Below are 18,876 nucleotides of genomic sequence, written 5' to 3'. Positions count from 1 at the left end.
TCACTCCCTCTGGGGCACCTGGCACTGGCCACTGTCGGAAGACAGGATACTGGGCTGGATGGACCTTTGGTCTGACCTGATGTGGCCGTTCTTCTGTTCTTAAGCACGTTCTTATTTCAACAAATAATTAAAATGCTCCAACTAGAGGCATGTTTCCTTAGACCAAACAGCCTAACAATTCATATAAAGGCAAACAGTAGCAGCAGCGGCGGGAGCTTGGTAGTTTTAAGTTGAACCACAACAGTGTGATGAGTGTTACCGAGTGACTTGTGACAGGTAACCTGGTCCCCATCTGTCAGACACCCACAGCTTCTGTCAAATTTACGACCCAGCAGGCATTTCCTTGGTCAGATATCTTCACTTTAAGTATAAACCTAATTTTGCGGCATTCCTGGGCTTAAGGGGGTTAAGAAGGAAATGCCCAGCAGTTGATTTCCCTCAATGCAATATGCAAAACAGCTGATTACAGCCACATGGACAATGCCACCCTCTGCCCCCCAACCCCACAGGCTTTGTTTTGCACAGAAAGGATTATGGGTTAATTATCAGAACTCTCCTCCCTGCAAGCTAGCTGCTAACCACCAACTCCAGGGGGCCATCAGAAGGACACATGGTTATGTGACTTCTACAGGCTTAACTAGTAAGAGCCAGTTGTGATGAAATGGAAATTGTCTAATATTTGTATGAATCCTACATGAGCCTCAATTTCCACTATATGCTGCATTGTTACTCAGTGGCTGGAAAAGGACTGTTTGCTCTCGAGGCTGGCTAAGAGATACAGGTATGGCTGGCACCTGGCTTTCTGAGGCCTGGTCTACACTAGAAAATTAGATCCGCATAACGACGTCTCTCAGGGTGTGAAAAATCCACACATACCCCGAGCGGCAGAGTTCAGTTGATCTCAGCGTCCACATAGGCAGCACTAGGTTTACAGAATTCTTCTGTCGAGCTAGCTACCGCCTGTTGGGGAGGCAGAGGACCTACGCTGATGGGGGATGCCCTCCCTTTGGCGTAGGTTGCACTGTTGCATTTTAAGTGTAGACGAGCCCTGAGACTAAATGGGTCATTGGACAAAGACTGGCTGAGGCAGACCTCGTGTCAGTGAAGAACCCACGAAGACAACGGCAAAGCCAGTCCCCGGGACATTCATACCTAACACCCAAAGACACAGAGTAAGATGGAGTTCCCCACTATGACGCTCTGTACCTCGGGGAAACACCCTACTCCCCCATGTTCATCTTTATAAAATGATTGTGTGGTATCCAATGCAAAGTTTGTCATGTTGGGTGTCTTCGGAAGGCCCATAATGCACGGAGCATGGCTGTTATAGTAATTGTTACAGTAATGTTACAGTAAGGGTATAGGTTATAATTTCATGTATATAGTTATGAGGCTGAAAATGTATCCTCATGGCTTAAAGCAAGCCCATAAGCAAAAACTCTCTAAAAACAGAGAGGCAGTTCACACCTCGTCAGGGGATGGATGGGACAAGCCCAGCCTCATAGGAACAATGGACACTGGCTCAGGCAGCAACAAAAGAATCTGTTAGGCCCTTGAGGGACTCACCCCCCTTCCTTTGGGCAGTTTGGGACTGCGATGAGGTAATGCTCATCTGACTCTGAAGGGGGGGGCAAAGCCACGAGGAAAGAAAGGACATGATAAAAGGGAGAGCCATTTTGCCATGCTCGCTCTCGTCCACCTATATCTACAGACACCACCACCACCAAGCGACTGAAATGCTGATGAAAGGGGAGAGCCCGGCTGAAAAGTAACCAGCCAGCCTGTGATGAGAAGATCAAGTTTTTAAGGACATTGAAAGTGTTAAGATCAGCTCAGAATGTGTTTTGCTTTTATTTCATTTGACCAAATCTGACCTATTGTGCTTTGATTCATAATCACTTAAAATCGATCTTTATAGTTAATAAATCTGTTTTTTATTCTACCTGAAGCAGTGTGTTTGGTTTGCAGAGTGTCAGAGGCTCCCCTTGGGATAATAAGCCTGGTACATAACAATTTCTTTGTGAAATTGACAAACTTATATAAGCTTGCAGCATTCAGTGAGCATAACTGGACACTGCAAGACAGAGGTTCCTAGGGTTGTTTCTGGGACCGGAGATATTGGCTGGTGTCATTCGCTTTCAAGTAGCTGGGAGCAGCTTACATGCCAGAAGCAGTGCGTGAATGGCCCAGGAGTGGGGGTTCTCACAGCAGAGCAGGATAAGGCTGGCTCCCAGAGTCAAGGATTGGAGTGGCCTAGCAGATCACCCGTCCAGCTAACACCAGAGGGGAACGTCACACCCACCTCTCAGCAGGGAAGCTGTGCAACATTCCCCAGCTCCAGAACAAAAGAATTGGCTGCTGAAAGGCCCGGGGCTCTCACGTGGCGTCTGACCAAGGAGGACGGACTGAGAGACACAAAGAGCTTGAACACAGGGCTCACTGCAGCTTGACTGGGCTCTGGGCAAACCGGAATGGGCTATGCTTTGCTGTGTCCCAGTTGACTAATAAACCCGGCTGTTTTGACAATGCTTTCTGACTGTCACTGCAAATGCTTGTGAGGTGCATTAATCCCTGAAGAGTGTACAAATCTCCATCAGGAGTCTCTCTCTGTTGGACTCGCGGAACAGAGCTTGCAGTGTGAAGCAGGCGTGCTGAAGGCCTAGAGGTCCAGTCTCAGGAGGTGGTGAAGCCACATGGGTTATCCTGGAGGAAGAATGAGACCCTAGGAGGGCAGGCACACTGAAGAGCACCTCCTCGAGACTGTTCCAAAGCTGGGGGCGTAGCACCGATCCTGTGGACCCGTGACACTAGTATAGTTGCCTTGATGATCCACTTCAGGAGATGATGCCCCAAGAACTTCAGCCACCATAAAGATATCTGAGGCTGGGACAAGGCAAAAGAGGGACACCCTGTCCCAAAGAGCCCCCAGGATTCTTAGCACTGAAAATAAATCCACCCTGCTTGTTGCAGCTCCGTCTTTCCTGCCCAGCACGCAGAACGATGCAGCATGTGTGTGTGAACGCTCACCAGCATTGCCCGTGGCTACACAAAACTCAAACCAGCTAAGGATGAAATGGGTTTGGAGCGAATGCGTTAACGGCAGCAATGCCAACTTCTGGGAAGAGGCCATCTGTACAATGAGCCGTGTGTGAACTGCTGCGAGCGTTTAAACCAGTGGTCCCCAAACTTTTCACAGTTGTGCCCCCCCCCACCTACCCACGCCCACCCCCTATGCCCCAGAGCTGGGAGCAGGGCCACGGCTCCTGGTGGGGGAGGAAATGCAGACGGGGTAAGAAGTAGCGTTGCCAATTTTGGTTGGAATTATTCCTGGAGATTTAATCACATGCCATAATCTTTAATTAAAGATTAATATTTAATTCCTGAGTCTCCAGGCCAATCTTGGAGGGTCAGCAACCCTAGCAAGGGAACCAAGGCTGGGGGCCGGGTCTGGGCCAGGAACAGAGCTGCAGAGGGGCCAAGGCTGGTGGGGGGCGGGACTGGGGCTGGGGCCGGGAGTGGAGCTGTGGCTGGGGCCAGAAGCTCTGGCCAAGCCATTGTCAGGGGCCAGGGCCAGGAGCAGAGCTGGGGGGCAGAGCAGGTCTGGGTGGCGCCCCCAACCCACCCCCAACGCAGGCTGGCTCAGGCCCTGCCACACCCCACAGTTTGGGGTCCTCTGGTTTAAACACACAGTCTCTGCCTACATTAATTGCAGCATTAAAGGGACAGCGTCAAGTCACAATGGATCTGAAGTCTATGTTTTGGGAGAAAAGGCTTAACAAAACCTCAGACCCACAGGCCCGTTTCCCATCACGTCCTCTGCAGAGAGGGACGGAGCTGCTCCGTGATTTTGTACTCCCATCGCTATTGCTATGTGACGTGCGTCAGTCCATAGAGATCATACCGTACTGCACTGTGGTCAGCGTCTCAAGACTATGTTTATTAACTCAACCCTGCCCCGGCCCCTGGCAGAAGAGAGAGCCAGAGGATGAACCAAGTGACAGAGTCGTGCAGTGTTGGGCCCAGGATATTAGAGAGACAAGACAGGTGAGGTAATAGCTTTTATTGGACCAGCTTCTCGTGGTGAGCGACACAAGCTTCTGAGCTACGCACAAGACTTCTTCGGGGCATTGCCCCATCAATCGCGGAGCAGCCAGCTGAGGCTGCAGCAGGGGCTGGCTAGTGTGGAAACAGACTCAGGCTAGAGCAGGAGCAGGAACAAGGGCAGCCTGTTAAAACTACTGGAAAGGGGAATGCTCCGGGCCAGGTAGTGACACCAAGCAGAGTCTGCTTCCCTTAAGGAGCCTATATACCTGCCTTGGGATCGCCTGGGTGGGTCCCCACCTGCGGATTGGCTGAACCCGGGTTGAATGGTAATTGTCTCTGCAGTCTGGCTCAGGGATGACTCCTCAGGCTTTGGCAGGTTCAGGCCCCGAGGTATCACACAGAGAGAACAGCATGAGGAATACGGCTGGGTTATGAAATGATCTGTTTTATTGTACTGCTTTGACAAAGTAAAAAAGACAGTGCACCCAAGTCGAAAGAATACACGTGTTTTCCTTCAGGTTTTAGATGGACACAACGGCTACAAATGCTTTCGTGAGCAATTAATGGCACTTGGGAAGTTTAATGAACCCAAAGGGAGTGAGTGCAAGGGACAAGACAGAATCCTGAAGACACACAGAGGCAAGTGGTCTCCTTTACTGAGATAACACAGGATAAAGCCCTCTTCTGGGGGCAGCGGGGGAACGGACACTTCAGAACCCCATGTGCAGGCCCCGCCCCGCTGAGCATGTCATTCCGTTGGAGAAGGGGGGAGAAGCAGATGTAAAGGGCTCACTTTATAAACTGTACTCATGGGATAACCAATAACATCTCCAGGTCACATAAGCTTGTGATCTCTGGGGTGTTTATCAAAACCATCTGCCTTCAAAACTGGGCTGCAAGTTTCATGAGAAAAGACTTTTCGCGCCATTTGCTCATAGTTTGGCCTCATCAGATATTTTGGCACTTCCAAGGAGAATGTGGAGGCAGCCGCAGGCAGGGAAAGTTAAAAGGCCGAGCCGTCTTTGAACCACAAGGAAGGTCCAGTTCAAAGAGAGGAAGTTATTTAATCCAAACTAGTTTCACTAGGTCTAAAGAGAGGTGGTTCGCTCAACTCTCAGCTAGCTTAGCCAGGAAAACCCTCAACTTTGGGAGATCCAAAAATACAGAGTGAGCCCCCAGTGTGTGAAGGGTTTTTATGCAAGAGAACAGCCCAAGTGGGAATGCAGGGGTACCTGGGACAGGTGGGCTATTAATAAGGGGAGTTACACTGGGAGTTCTCCTAGAATTGTAGTTCTTCCTTTGTGGGATTTTCCATACACAGAATCTTTAGGTGAAGGGGCATCCAGGTTTGCCCGTTAGAGTAACTCAACAGATGTTTCTGTTTCAGGTGTATTCTGCAGGCACCAGTCTGACATTACTTGACCGGTTCTCCGAGGCTCCATTATGCTGGCTCTAACTCCAGCTCTGGAAGCTGTCCTTCTCCTGTGCCAGAGGGGGCTTGTCACTGTCACGGGCGGTATGAAGGTCCTCCTCAAGCTGCACAGACCCTTGGTGGCTGGAGTCTGAGAAGGCAGTCATTTGTACCACTCCGTTCCATTGGGATGGCTCATGTTTATGCATGGGCAACTTCACCTGGGCGGGAGAGAGAGAGAGAGAAGGAATCAGAAAATGCTGAGGGACAGGGAAACTTGCACATGGAGTAATAGCTAAAGCAAGACTTCAGTGCAGTTTCCACCCCTGCAAATGTCAGCATCTCAGGGTATCTCCCACCCGTTTCCATCACACCGACACGAAGAACTTCTCACATGCCCTCCTGGGCGGCCTGTGGTGTTCCCGGCTGGGGCAGACGGCCATGAAGCTCTCCCACCCCTGTGGAACGTAGGGGACGGACTTGTTTTTTCACCTGGGAGCCATTTGTTCCAGGGCAGCCTGCAGAGATTTCCGGAGAGCTGTGTGGTTGAGATCCAGAGCACCGGACAAATGTCTCCGGTGGGCTGGAGTAATCTGTGAAGGAAGAGGGAAAAGAAGCTGTTTAGGTTACTCTGGCTTGGATTTAAAGGAACAGTGGCTGGTAAGATTTGTTTCCTTTCTCATAGACAACTGAGTTCCATGGAGCTAGGTGTTACCCTGTGTTAATAGCCTGAATTTGGGAGCCCAACTGGAGACGCGCTGGGACTGATTTTCAGAGGTGCTGAGCACCTGCAGTGCCCACTGATTTCTGCTGGAGCTGTGGGGGGTGTCATTCTGCAGAGCTTTCCGTTCAAGAAATACTCAGTGCCTCTGAAAAAAGGAGGCCTTTGGTGTCAGACGCAGAGCTCCCCAAAATGGCAACACCCAAAAGCAGGGGCCACATTTCAAAATATCCTTCCCAGGCCCCTCCAGCAGGCAGGAGCTCGGTTTTAAAGGTCTCAGCCAAAAGGCCCAGACTGAATACACGCATAGAAGTCAACGTATCTACTTGCTGGGGTTCCAGGCATTGTAGCGGTTCTAAACCTGATGCTTAACCCACCGAGTCCATTGTTCAGAAGGGGTAAATGATTTTGGGTCTTGGGCCTGGTTTTCCAGATGTGCTGAGTTGTGGGTGCTCAGCTCCTCTGAACAATCAGGATTTAAGTGACACTTCCCAAGTTCCAGGTGGATCGGAACTCAGGAATTCCAGATGTGTGGTGTACAGACAGTTAAGACAGGAAGTGAAGAAGAAAATCCCGTCCAACTGAAAAGTATTTAACCTGAGATCCCTTTCACCGAAGAGATGGAGCAATGGACACCCTAAGCAGAGCTAGTGTTTGTGCAATTTCCTCTTGGCCCTGTGCACATAAAAGCAAGACCCCATGGGACTCTCAGCTCTCAGTCTGGACTCACATTGCTGCTGTATATGGTCAGCACAGCCATCATCAGCTTCGTGTAATTCATTGACTTAGCAAACTCCTGGGCCAGCCGGCACAGTTTCAGGACCAGGAGGTTAAAGAGCTCAGGGGGCAGCTCCACCTGAAGGAGAAACGTGGACACGGAGCAAGGAGAATACAAGGAACAAGGGCCACCTCAGACACCAAGTCATAGAATCATAGAATATCAGGGTTGGAAGGGACCTCAGGAGGTCATCTAGTCCAACCCCCTCCTCAAAGCTAGGGCCAATCCCCAATTTTTGCCCCAGATCCTTAAATGGCCCCCTCAAGGATTGAACTCACAACCCTGGGTTTAGCAGGCCAATGCTCAAACCACTGAGCTATCCCTCCTCCCACAGTCCCAGACTGGCTCATTGCAGGTTCTGGATACATTGAACCAAAGAACAGTCATCACCCACTAACAGCAGGGCACCCAAAACACCCAGGGACATTGCCAGGTGCCTGAAGGCGGCGTGGGAGGGACACAGACTGCAGCTGCCCTCATCTAGAATATGGAGGAGCTGCCCATGAAGACTACTGGTCCCAGCACACAATGCTCCATCTCAAGCTGCACAGCCCAGACATGGTAGCACGGGCAGTGGATAATAACAGCAGTGGCTTGGGTCAAGATGGAGTCCTGCTCTGGGGAGAGAGGACTCCAGGCCATCAAGCCGGCACCTTTCACCACAACTAAATTCACACCCAGGTATTTCAAAAGCGTCATTTAAATAGATCAGGAGAGAATGTGTTTGCTCACCTGCCTTCCCAGCAATGTCTGCACAACAGTGATGAGCTCCTCTGACCACGGCATCTCCAGGACCTGGCTGGAGAGGAGACGAAGGCCAGGGCTACACCAGAAACTATCTGGCCGGTATAATAACGTTGGGTAGGGGTGTGAGTAGTTGTGACACGTCTATACTGACAAAAGGCCCCACCGCAGACAGAGTTTTACCTCTTACTTTGTTAGAGGATCTGGTATCAGCTATACCGATATGAGAATTACTTTGCCAGGAGAAGCTGTGTCTGCTATAGGGGCAGTTTGCTGGATTAGTTATCCCAGCAAACCCTTTCTAGTGTCGTCTATGCCTGAGAAAGAGATACGGCTGAACTGTGGGCACTATTTGGAACGGATCGGTGCTACCTGCCCGCCTCTGGCCTCAGAATTCTCCAGGGTCCATGGCCCTCATGCTGGCCGCACAGTTCCCATGTGTGCAATGGAGTGGATTGTGTGGACCAGGACGGTACCTGGCCCTCAGCCTGTAGTGAGGGAGGGGTGCCTATAAGAACCAGTGGGCAATATCACACCCCAGTCATTCCTGTGCGAGGGGACACAGAGTGGGTGGAAATTCCTCCCCTGCTGTAAGCATTTACCTGAGTACCAGCCTCACATACTCCGGCTCCAGGCTGTCCTCTATCAGCTCGCACACTAGCTTCGTCCCCTCGGGACCTGCAAGGACGAGACGGCAGTGTTTGCCACAAGCAGTCACATCCCATCCCCTTCAGCCCGCCCCCACAGTCAGCTCCACCGCCGCACACTGGGCATGTCTTCACAGCCCTGGCTCCTCGACCTGCTGCAGGGCAAAGGCCTTGTCTGCTGTGCTGGAGAGAGCCTGGCTCCCCCCAACCCGGGCCACATGGAGGGAATAACTGATACCACTTTCAAAAGGAGGTGCCACTCAATGCTTGGCAGGGCTTTCCCGTGCACTGAGGAGCCCTAACTCTTAGCGACTTAGCAGGCTGGTTGCAACAGAGACGGCGAACAGGAGCAGATCTGTGGTCTCTGACCGTACGGACAACGACTGGTGACCCACAGATCAGGTAACGCAGCTCTCCAGTGTAGTGAGAGCAAGTTGGCTGCATAGCACATACATCCAGCCTCAGAGGGGCCCTTCTCCCTGTAGGACGAGCTGTGCACTCACCTGCCCCCGAGGCCCGCAGGGCTGGAGCGATCAAGGCACAGCAAACTGGGCGAGCGTACTTGGAGCAGAACGAGGTCAGCGCCGCCATGAGATGACGGGAGGCCGGCTGGGTCAGCGAGAGAACCTAGGGCACGGAAGAGGCTTGCAGAACAAATACAGCTTAGCATGGAAATGCAGGCCCTGTTGCCTGGACCCTTTCCATCCCTGGGCGGGTCAGTGAAGCCCAGGTGTTAGGGGCCTACGGAGGGAATGTTATTAAGTCTTGTGCATACCATTTAGAAACGGCACAGCCTCCCCTGCTGAAGGTGAAGGGAGCTAAGGAGGAACCAGCACCTGTTCTGTGCTGTTTTGCTCTATTCTCTGAAGTCGGGGGACATTGTGGGCTCAGGGCAGAGACTCTGTTCCAGCCAGGCCGAGGTCCCTTTCTCTGCCGCTCAGGCCCTTTGGCACTGCCAGCAACCAGTGAGCTCACAGAGCAACTCCCAGCCAGTGCCATGGGCAGTGATCTCAGATCCAAGCTTGACACCCCTACCGGAGACCCATTCCCTCCTCCGACCACATCATCTGCACCAGTGATAGTTCATTCCAAAGCAGACTGCAAAGAGTTACAAAGGGATCTCACAAAACTGAGTGACAGGGCAAAAGAAATTCAGTGTTGATAAGTGCAAAGTAATGCACAGTGGAAAACATAATCCCAACTATACAGACAAAAGGGTGGGGTCTAAATGAGCTGTTACCACTCAAGAAAGATCTTGGAGTCGTTGGGGAGAGTTCCCTGAAAACATCCACTCAACGTGCAGCGGCTGTCAAAAAAGGCTCACAGAATGTCGGGAATCATTAGGAGGTCAGAAAACAATAAATATCAAAATGCCATTACACAGATCCATGGTTCACCCACATTTTGAATACCTGCGTGCTGTTCTGGTCGCCGCTTCTCAAAAAAGAGATATTCGAACTGGAAAAAGTACAGAGCAGGGCAACAAAAACGATTAGGGGAATGGAACAATTTCTGTGTAAGGAGATATGAAAAAGACCGGGGCCGTTCGGCTTGGAAAAGAGACAGCTGACGCAGACAATATGAGAGAGGGCTATAAAATCAGGACGGGCGTGGAGAAAGTGACTAGGGAAGCGTTATTTACCCCTTCACAGAACACAAGAACCAGGGGTCACCCAATGAAATGAATAGGCAGCAGGTTTAGAACAAACAAAAGGAAGTATTTCCTCACACAACACAGGGTCAACCTGAACTCGTTGCCAGGGGACATTGTGATGGCCAAAAGTACAAATGGGTTAAAAAAAGAACTAGATAAGTTCATGGAGGACAGGTCCTTCAATGGCTATTAGCCAAGATGGTCAGGGACGCAACCCCATGCTCTGGGTGTCCCTAAGCCTCTGAGTGCCAGAAGCTGGGACTGGATGACAAGGGATGGATCACTCGCTAATTGCCCTGTTCTTTCCATTCACTCAAGCATCTGGCACCAGCCACTGTTGGAAGACACGATACTGGGCTAGATGGACCATTGGTCTGACCCAGTATGGCTGTTTTTTTGTGATTCCTTTCACTGGCTTTCTAGCTCTTACTGCAACATATTCATGCTCGGTTCATGTCCAAGGCCGTACGTGACCTTGTCCCCATCTCCACTCACTTCCCTCTTGCTCCTTACACTCCAACCCATCCTCCCAGCTTCTTGACTTCTTCAGCTCTCTCTGTCCCTTTCTCTCTCCTCCCCATTCTTCACCCAGAGCCTATCAGGTGCTGAGTCTGATGCATGTGCTTAGCGTTAAGCATGTACATGCTTCTTGGCAGGATCGGGGCCCATGTCTGCAAATCTTTACCCTCTTCTTATCCTCCAAAGACTGTCTCACTGCCTCCTGCTTCAAATCCACTTCTGCTGGGAATCCTTCCTGTGCTCACCAGTAACTGTCCATGCTTTCCCTGTGCTCAGCTCCGGTTCCAGCTCTTAGCTCTGTCTCCGAGTATAAGCACCTGGGGCAGGGCCCATAGGGTTTTAAAAGCTTTAGCAAAGGGCTGTGTAAATTTGCAGCATTCAACAAATGGCTTATAGGAATGGTTCCCACAGGATGGTTTTGTCAACAGCAGGACCACAACTCAGCCCTAAGTTACAGCCTTCAATAACTTTGTAACCGTGGGCCTGGGTGGCTCAGGGGATTGGTGATGAGCGCTAGCACTGTTCACCAGAGAGTTATAGGTTGCAGCAGTCGCAAAAAGGGGTTATCGTCCCCACAAGCAGTGAGATGGTGCCTTTTAGTGCAGTTCCTAGTAAGCAGGTGCAGACGGTACAAACCCCATCAGCACTGGCCTTGGGAGCTGGCTCAAGGGTTGGAGCGGTCAAGGATTGAACAGGTTACGGAGCCTGAGGTCCTCTCCCACCCCTGTTGACGGAACCAGACGTGGAAAGTTTGCGCTGTCACTGCCCAGTGCTGCACCTGTTCTGTGGGTACAGGCAGGACTTCAGTCTCCCGGGATTCCCCAGCATGAAACACAACGTTCAACCCCTTCTCTCCCCATAAGGTGGCTCTATCAATCAGGAGAATGGATCCGGGAGGACGCTGTCTCTGGGGGCCTTCTGCCAGCTCCGCACCCCAGGCGTGGGCCGTCGGTACCTACCCGCTGGAGGAAGAGCTGCTCCGTCAGAATCGCTGCGTGAGTGTAGCTGACCTCGGGCACGAGAGCCAGCAGCCAGGTGCAGAACTGCACGAGGCTGCGTTCCGGGCACTCCGAGAGCTGGAGCAACGAGCACAGTCCCTCCAGCTGGAAGAGGGGAGAGAGGCCGTACAAGCGTTACAGACGGCAGCGGGACGTTTCCCAAGCGCTGAAGAACGAGGAGAGGGATTAGAGGCTGGTTCCCTCAGGATGATTTTTAAACGGGCTGCAATCGGCATCCCTCCCTGTGTTACCATTGCCCGCTCACCTGGCCAGGGGTGCATTCATTCAGGATCTGCAGTTCGGGAGGGGCGGTCCCGTCCGTTTGCTAAAGAGAAGCAGGAGATCAATTGGGCCATTTGAATAACAGGTTCTATCCCTGTTCCCCCAGTTGGTTTCAAAGGAAACCATTTTCTGCTGCTGAATGCAGATGGTTGGGCAGACCCAGGGTCAGAGTTCAGGGCACAGCAAAGCCAAGAGTTGTCCAACTTCATGCATAGGAAGAAGAGCAGCATCTGCAGTGACATCAGCCCAGATGAACACTTACAAAGGGAATCAATTCTCAGGTGTCAGGAGTTAATCAGGTAACTGCTGTGGGGCAGCAAGACATATTCCTGCCGTGAGAAGGATAGTACTGAGGCAGTATAGCCTAGTGGTTACAACACAGGATTGAATGCCTCCGCTCCCAGCTTCTGTTCCCACCTCTGCCACTGACTCGCTGCGTAATCTTGAGCTAACTGCTTAGTCTTTTTATGCCTCAGTTTCCCCAGCTGTATAGAGAGGAGAACACTGTGTATTATGGGGGCTTAATGCCTTCCTCTGAGCATCCACTTTCAGAGAGGGGATCTGCACTGGCGTTGTATCAACTGTCCAGTGATACTGAATAGGTAGTCCAGTTTGGACACAGCTGTTAGCGTGTGAACCTGGAGGACGCAGCAGCAGGACTGTCTTTTTCCCAGTACAGGTCACTCCCTCCACCTCTTCCTGCAAAGCCTGTCTCCTTGGATCAAATGCATTCCCCTTCTGGAGCCCCTGGTGCAAGCAGGTTTAGACTAAGCGCTCCTAGTGGAAATGCAGATGCAAATACTTACATTTGACTCCATCTCCAGCAGCATCTTAAGTCTAGGCACATGCACCTGGGAAAAACATTTTAAAAATAGTTAAAGCCTAGAAAGAACAAAACCTCTGGGAGGGAGACACAATTTCCAAAGCCACCCAGATAATTCCCCAGCCCATTTTACTTCCCCTTTGGTTTCTGGGATGGGACATGGGAAAGCAGAGAATCAAATCTCAGTGCTCTGGGCCATTTCCTTCATTCGCCTGTTCTGAACTGTTGTGTTACGTTGCTGTGCGCTGTTAAAGGGCTGCTGTGCTTCATCCCAGAAGCAGCTGCATTTCGGTAGTGGGCAGCAGGACCCCTAAATATGCCGCACGTCGTTTGCAATCAGTCAGCAGAGCCCTTTGGGATCTGTGGGTGGGAGGAGGTATACCCACGGTAGTCATTATTCCACTTAAAGGCAGCCATTAGTAGCAGTGATCTCTGGAAAGCGAGCCAGCTGCTAAAAAAAAATGGCTGAGAAACTGGAGTTACAAGATTATCCCTTTCACACTTACACGGTTTATTCCCAGAGAGCAGGCCCACGGCTCTAGGCCCCACTCCTGCCCGTGTCGCTCCACAAAGCCCAATTCTGGTAGCCTTTACGGTACAGGACAAGTGTCTGCTGTTCATAGGGGAAGGGGATACAGCGTCACCAGGTGAGGCATGGACAGGGGAGAACGGGGAGCTCGAGTGGTCAGCCCGCTTTGGCTGTTGGAAAGGCGGGGTTCTGCGTTCTGTACTTGCACGGGAGATAACTCACTTAGAAGGAACCCAAACACTAGCTGGTACCTGCATAAAATCAGGGACTTTTGCTGCTGCGTCCCACTGGGAACCCTGACTGGCCTCTCTTGTCTCCATGACGGCGTCGGGCTGGGCATTTTCATTGGCACCCCTGGTTTGGCTCCGAATGGACCCACATCGAGACGCCTCTATACCGATCTCCTCCTCCCCCGCACCAGCTCCTTTCACAAAGGCGCATCCTGCCAGAGGTTCCAGGCCTAACTCCTCCTCTTCCAACCGGGACCTTTTCCTCTGCCGCTCCCCCTCGGGGTCCAGACTTTCCTCAGCCACTTGCTTGCGTTTCCTAAGCCGAGATGCAGAGTCAGTCGCATCCCCAGCAAGCCAGAGTTCAGGGCCTGGATGCTCCTGGATGAACCAGCTCCGTTTCCTTTCCAAGTCCGGTTTGCTCCCAGTGCCACCCACGAACTTCTGGCACAGCGTTTTAAGCTGCTGCTGGCACGTGTCTGTCAGCGGAAGTGGAGTCCAACAGCTCCTCTCTTCTCTCAGCCCCCTCTGAAGTAGATCCCGCAGGGCCCGCACCCAGAGGTCTGGGCTGGGATCTTTGCGGGTGGCCTGAAGCAGCTGGCTGAGGCAGTCCTTCGGCATGCTGCCCTGCACCATGTGCAGCAGGGAGAGGAGATTTCTCTGGCACATCACAGGAAGCAGCAGCAGTATTGGTCTCCTGAGCAGGGGGCAGAAGGGGGAGGAAAAAAAGGAGGAATGAAAGGAATTCACTTGTAGATCTGCTCCAGGGAAAGGGCCAGGCCCCGGGTGCTGCCACCGTCTGCTGGGGGAGAAAGGAGCAGGCAGAGGAGCAGAGATGGGCCATGACAGGGTCAGAGATAGCGGTTATAGAAAACCGGATCTGGTCTGAGCCCACTCTGGGCCCGAAAGATGCCCAACGTTCTGACCACACAAACGTTCTGACCACACGACGGCCCTGCTCTGGAACTGGGCACTTTCCGTCTGTCCGCCTCACCTTTCCCCGCGTGACACAGGGAGCCCCCCCTGCCCCCCGCGGGCGCTGCAGCGGTTAGTTATGCAGACGCGTGTGTGCAAAGCATTATTAATACACAGACCAGTACGTTGCTTCTTCTCCGCACCCAGGGCCAAGCCTGCCCTCTTTACTCAACCCACGCTCCCAGTGCAGTAACGAGCAAGAGGTTTGGCACTCCAGGGCTGGTCCTGTATGATGCGGAGCTGCCTCATCTCCCACCGGCTTTAATGGGAATTCAGGGCAATCAGCACCGTGAAGGATCTAGCCCTTAAAGAGCCGAAACAACTGCCGGACGGAGACGTTATTGCAAGTTTTCTAAATAGACAACGTAAGTGACTCACAGGGTGAGGGTCTGCTCGGGCCCCCGCAGCACGGGCTCTTCAGCACATAAGGTCTCAGTGAAGATTTGCCAGTGGAATGCCTGCCCTGGCTCGTCGCAGGCCCGGCTGCGCTGGAGGGCTCGGAAGGCAGCCAGTGCCCCGCACGGCCCGGTCGTCAGCGTGTGGAGGAGGAGACGGGAAGGCTTGTCAAACCTCTGCAGCCAGGGCGCTGGGGGAGCTTCCATCGCATCGGCCCTGCAGAGGACACACCCAGTGTGGGTAGGGCACATTCCAAGGCCCCCCCGGCAATGCAATAAACCCCCCCGAGCAGCCAGGAGAGGTGAGGGGGAAATAGGATTTGGCATACGTTGGTTCAGGCCATAAAAGGGCTGCCTAGGAGACAATTAGTGCATCTAGTGTGGTACCCAGCATCCAGACCAGACCACTGGGTTGTCTAGCCCAGTGCCCCATCTCCTGTCACAGTGGATCCAATCATCCTGTCTCGTTCCATGTACCAGCTGAGACAGTAAGATACCCCAGGAGATAGAGGAGACCACTGGTCTGCCTAGTAAGATCTCCCATCTCCCAGAAAAGCTTCAGAGCAGGGTGAAAACATCTCACGAGAGACTTAGCCTATTGCAGAACGCTGCATGGGGAAGGGCAGGAATTCCTTCCTGACCTGGGGCAGTTGGCTTCTGCCCTGGAGCACTGATTGGATTAGCCTTCTCCTAGGTCCCCGAACTATTATTGGTCATAAAATCACACGGCCCCTTTTAAAATCCAGCCACGGCATTTGGCTCAGTGACTTCCTGTAGCCGTGACACAAGGGAGAGGAGCAGCAGCAGCTCACAAGCTAACACAAAAGGTGGAAGAGCAAATTCATTTTGTGTAGACAGCCCTTGTCACTCACAGCACCCCCCTGCCCCTCAGCTACCCCCAAGACACTGCTGAAGAGCTATGCCCGACCGGGTGCCTGGCACACAACGCTACAGCAGACAGTCAACTCCATAGAGCCCTGGACGGCTGTTTTCCACACTGGCTTGGAGGTAGGGGCAGGGAGCTGCTGGGCATGGCACCCACGGTCAAGCAGGGTCGTTACCAGAGCCTAGAGGCAACCTTCACATTGCAAACACGGCACAGGGAACATCTAATGCATAACAAAAATATTCCACCTGTAGGGCCACATTTGGGGCCAAGTGGGTTGTTTGCTTTACAAATAAGAATCCAGAAATGCACCCACAAAATCTGTAGAGGCCTTGATCGCAGGGTTTTAAAAATACATAGAAACCAGGTCACCCAAATCCACATCCGCCTTGTTCCACCCACTAGACCACGCTGCTGTGGTGCGCACAGAGGACAGGAGGGGAAAATGTGCTGGGAATGGCTTCTGCGGGAGCTCCCAGGCCCCCAGGGAAGCCTCTAAACTCTCAGGACTCTTGGGCGGTGCAGGTGCCATAGCTGTGGACACCACAGAGCCCCCAGCTCTGGAGGTGAAACAGGGAGGATGGGTGCTGTCCTGACAGCCCACGAATGGAACAGGGAGATGGGTGCTGTCCTGACAGCCCACAAATGAGACGTCAGCTCTCCAGCACGGCCATTCAAATTCACCCAGCATAACTCTAAAGAGATCAGCGGGGTGGGGCACAGCCCTGTATGTCTGGGAGAGATTACAGTCACGATTTAAGACCGTAGAGTGACCATTTTTATCCCCGCCCCCATGGTTGCAAAATGGAACTGGGGGAGACAGAGCGCACATCAGGCTTTGGATTTGAAAGGTGCAGGCTATCGTGTTAGCAGCTAAGAACAGCCATCTCAGCCTGCGTTATGCATGCTAAAGGCACAGTCCCTTGTACACATATTCGCCAGCCCCTTCCAAATCCTAGCCCGGACTACGCCCAAGGGGGAAACCTCAGGCCAAAACGTTCAATCTGCAGCTCTAAATCCAGAGCTAGGCTCCGCCACAGAAGCGGCCTGATTCTGTACGGCAGCGATTCTCAAGCTGGGGTACGTGTACCCCCGGGGTACGCAGAGCTCTTCCGGGGGGGGACATCAACACAGCGAGATATTGGCCTAGTTTTACAACAGGCTACATAAAAAGCACTAGCGCAGTCAGTACAGACGAACATTTCACACAGACCGCGACTCGTGTATGCCGCTCGATATGCTGTATGCTGAAATGTAAGCGCAACATTTATCGTCCAGTCGATTTATTTTATAATTACATGGCGAACCGGAGACAGCCAGCCCTTGCTCCGTACCAGCGGCCGTGACACGCTCGCCTGGTTTTGTAAGCAAGCCGTTTTTCAGCGAGGCGAAGCTGGGGGTACGCAAGACAGATCCGCCTCCCGACAGGGGGCCAGGAGCCTGCGAAGGGTGAGCCCCACCAGGGCAGTAAGGCGCCGCGTACCTGTGGCTCCTACTAGCCTCCGTTATAGCGCTGAACATCAGGCCACTGGCTCTGGACTGAGCAGCCTGCGTGTGACTCCTTCGTGCAGCAGGCCGGGGAGGCCCCAGAGAGAAGCTGCAGCCCGCTGGGGGTAGCTGCCAGGGGCTTGATTTCCCGCCCCCCCGGCTACCGGGGGCCTTGGAAGCAAAATCAGCTTCAGCACCGGCTCTGCAGGGCCTCCATCTGTCAGGGCCCAGCTCCCACTGGGGCAGCATGTTCCACTTCCTGGTTCACAGGCCCAGTCTTTTCCTTCCACACCTTAAAGGAGCAGCGTCCCTCCGCCGCACCCCCCCCCCCCCAAAAACATCCCATGCCCCCAACACGCAGACCCCGGCCCCCCCGCTCCCCACAATCACTTCCCCATCATTTGCGGAAATGCCAGGCGAGGACACAAAAGCTTTGCTTGCCGGCGTAACATCATGGGAGCAGGGCTTTTAAGATCAAGGGGTTTCAGGGGCAGGCGGGAAGGGTGGGGAGGGGGGAATATGGCCCACCCAGAATCAGAGCCTGCAATCTCATCTCCCCTCCCCCCCCCCCAAATATTGAGACCTTTTGGGTGTTGCTATTGTGTTTTTTGGGTGGGTCGCTTGATTTTTGAACGTCCCCCCCCCACCGCACACGGACTTAGCCAGCTTGAATTCACCCAAATTTATAGTAAGGCCAGTCTGGCCCCAGCTGCCTCCTGATGAGACGGCGCTTCCAGCCTCTCCCCAACCCCCATATTATAATCCGTTCAGTCCGTGGCCCCCCCTAACTCCACATCAGTCCCTCTCCCCATGCAGCAATTATTTACCCCCCCATTGCAGCCCGTTCAGGTTTTCTCAGAATCGTCCCTTTGTTGAGGCCGCTGGCCTGGGAAATCCGTAAGGATGCTCAGTGCATACGCCCAGCTGCCTAGTGTTATGGGCTCAGGATCTTCCCAGATGTCCAGTTTTTTTTGTACCCCAGGCCCCACATCAATTCCCACTGTCCCAGCTTCACCCCTGCTCTTTTTTCCACTCCAGAGGCTCTTCACCTCCCCGCTCCCCGGGCTGGTGGGGGAGCAGCCAGGTCCTCTTCTCCCACTCCCCAGGTGTGGTGTTGCAGGAAAAGAGAGGGGAGTAACGGTGAGCCCCCCCCCCCCCCCCCGAGCCGTGAGGCTCTTTCTAGGGCCAGAGACATGTTTTAATATGTGTCCAGCGCCTAGCCCATTGGAGCACTGATCTCGACTGGCGGCTTGGGGCATCGCTGCAAAATGAATAATGAATAGTCCAAGCTGACTGCGAGGCAGCAAAGACCCCCAAAAAGGAAAGGTGATGTTTAGAATTCTTTCCCTTCCACTAATCGCAGGCACTGCTAGTAATCTGCATAGTGCGTGAGTTTAGGTACCTTTGACTTTAAGGCTCCCTGGTGGGAGGATTTGGCCCCCTGCACTTCAATGAAACATTTCTAAGCTCACTCACAATTGTGTGAAATCGCCCTTATTCCAGCAGTCACAAATTCAGCACTCCAGTGTTACTTGTATCACTACCGCACTTTGCAGCCCCAGTCATGGACTATGCCCCGTTGTGCTGGGCGCTGTACAAACGGAACAAAAAGACAATCCTTACCCACAAAGAGCTTACCATCTAAATGACAGGCTTGATTTCTCGCCTGTGTTACTAAATGAACAGATGTGCTGAATGCGATTGCTGATATAACAGAAGTCACCAGGTGGCACTGTAACATTCGCTCAGTTCTTT

At 52.8% G+C, this 18,876-nt stretch overlaps 1 protein-coding gene across 6 annotated transcripts; it reads right to left on the bottom strand.

Annotated features, from left to right (window-relative positions):
* Window positions 1-4,473: 4,473 nt before the first annotated feature.
* On the bottom strand, window positions 4,474-18,876 carry FANCE (FA complementation group E). 6 transcript variants are annotated; one of them, XM_037884983.2, is made up of 12 exons: window positions 18,760-18,876; window positions 14,731-14,964; window positions 13,402-14,074; window positions 12,605-12,649; window positions 11,782-11,841; window positions 11,478-11,621; window positions 8,849-8,972; window positions 8,301-8,376; window positions 7,687-7,753; window positions 6,907-7,032; window positions 5,948-6,048; window positions 4,474-5,676 (listed from the first exon to the last, which is right to left on the bottom strand). In XM_037884983.2, exons 2-12 carry the CDS (start codon window positions 14,952-14,954, stop codon window positions 5,673-5,675), a joined length of 1,644 nt encoding a protein of 547 aa, XP_037740911.1. In that variant the 5' UTR covers window positions 14,955-14,964; window positions 18,760-18,876; the 3' UTR covers window positions 4,474-5,672. The 6 variants fall into 6 exon arrangements, 3 of the variants coding, with proteins under 3 accessions (XP_037740911.1, XP_037740909.1, XP_037740910.1); XM_037884981.2 differs by lacking the exon at window positions 18,760-18,876 and adding an exon at window positions 17,117-17,564; XM_037884982.2 differs by lacking the exons at window positions 4,474-5,676; window positions 18,760-18,876 and adding an exon at window positions 17,117-17,385 and having other exon boundaries at window positions 5,944-6,048.

Source organism: Chelonia mydas, chromosome 21 (genome assembly GCF_015237465.2).
Source record: "Chelonia mydas isolate rCheMyd1 chromosome 21, rCheMyd1.pri.v2, whole genome shotgun sequence".
Lineage (NCBI taxonomy): Eukaryota > Metazoa > Chordata > Testudines > Cheloniidae > Chelonia > Chelonia mydas.
The sequence above is the reverse complement of the archived record's forward strand: the minus strand, read 5'-3'. Positions and strand labels throughout refer to the sequence as shown.

Bases quoted from the DNA above. Each gene is read 5' to 3' on its own strand.
- FANCE (XM_037884981.2), bottom strand. From the start codon at position 17,370: ATGCTGCCCCAGTGGGAGCTGGGCCCTGACAGATGGAGGCCCTGCAGA. The intron at 7,754-8,300 runs GTAAATGCTTAC...TCTCCTCTCCAG, and splicing joins TATGTGAGGCTGGTACTCAG to CCAGGTCCTGGAGATGCCGT. The intron at 7,033-7,686 runs GTGAGCAAACAC...TTTCTCCTTCAG, and splicing joins AGACATTGCTGGGAAGGCAG to GTGGAGCTGCCCCCTGAGCT.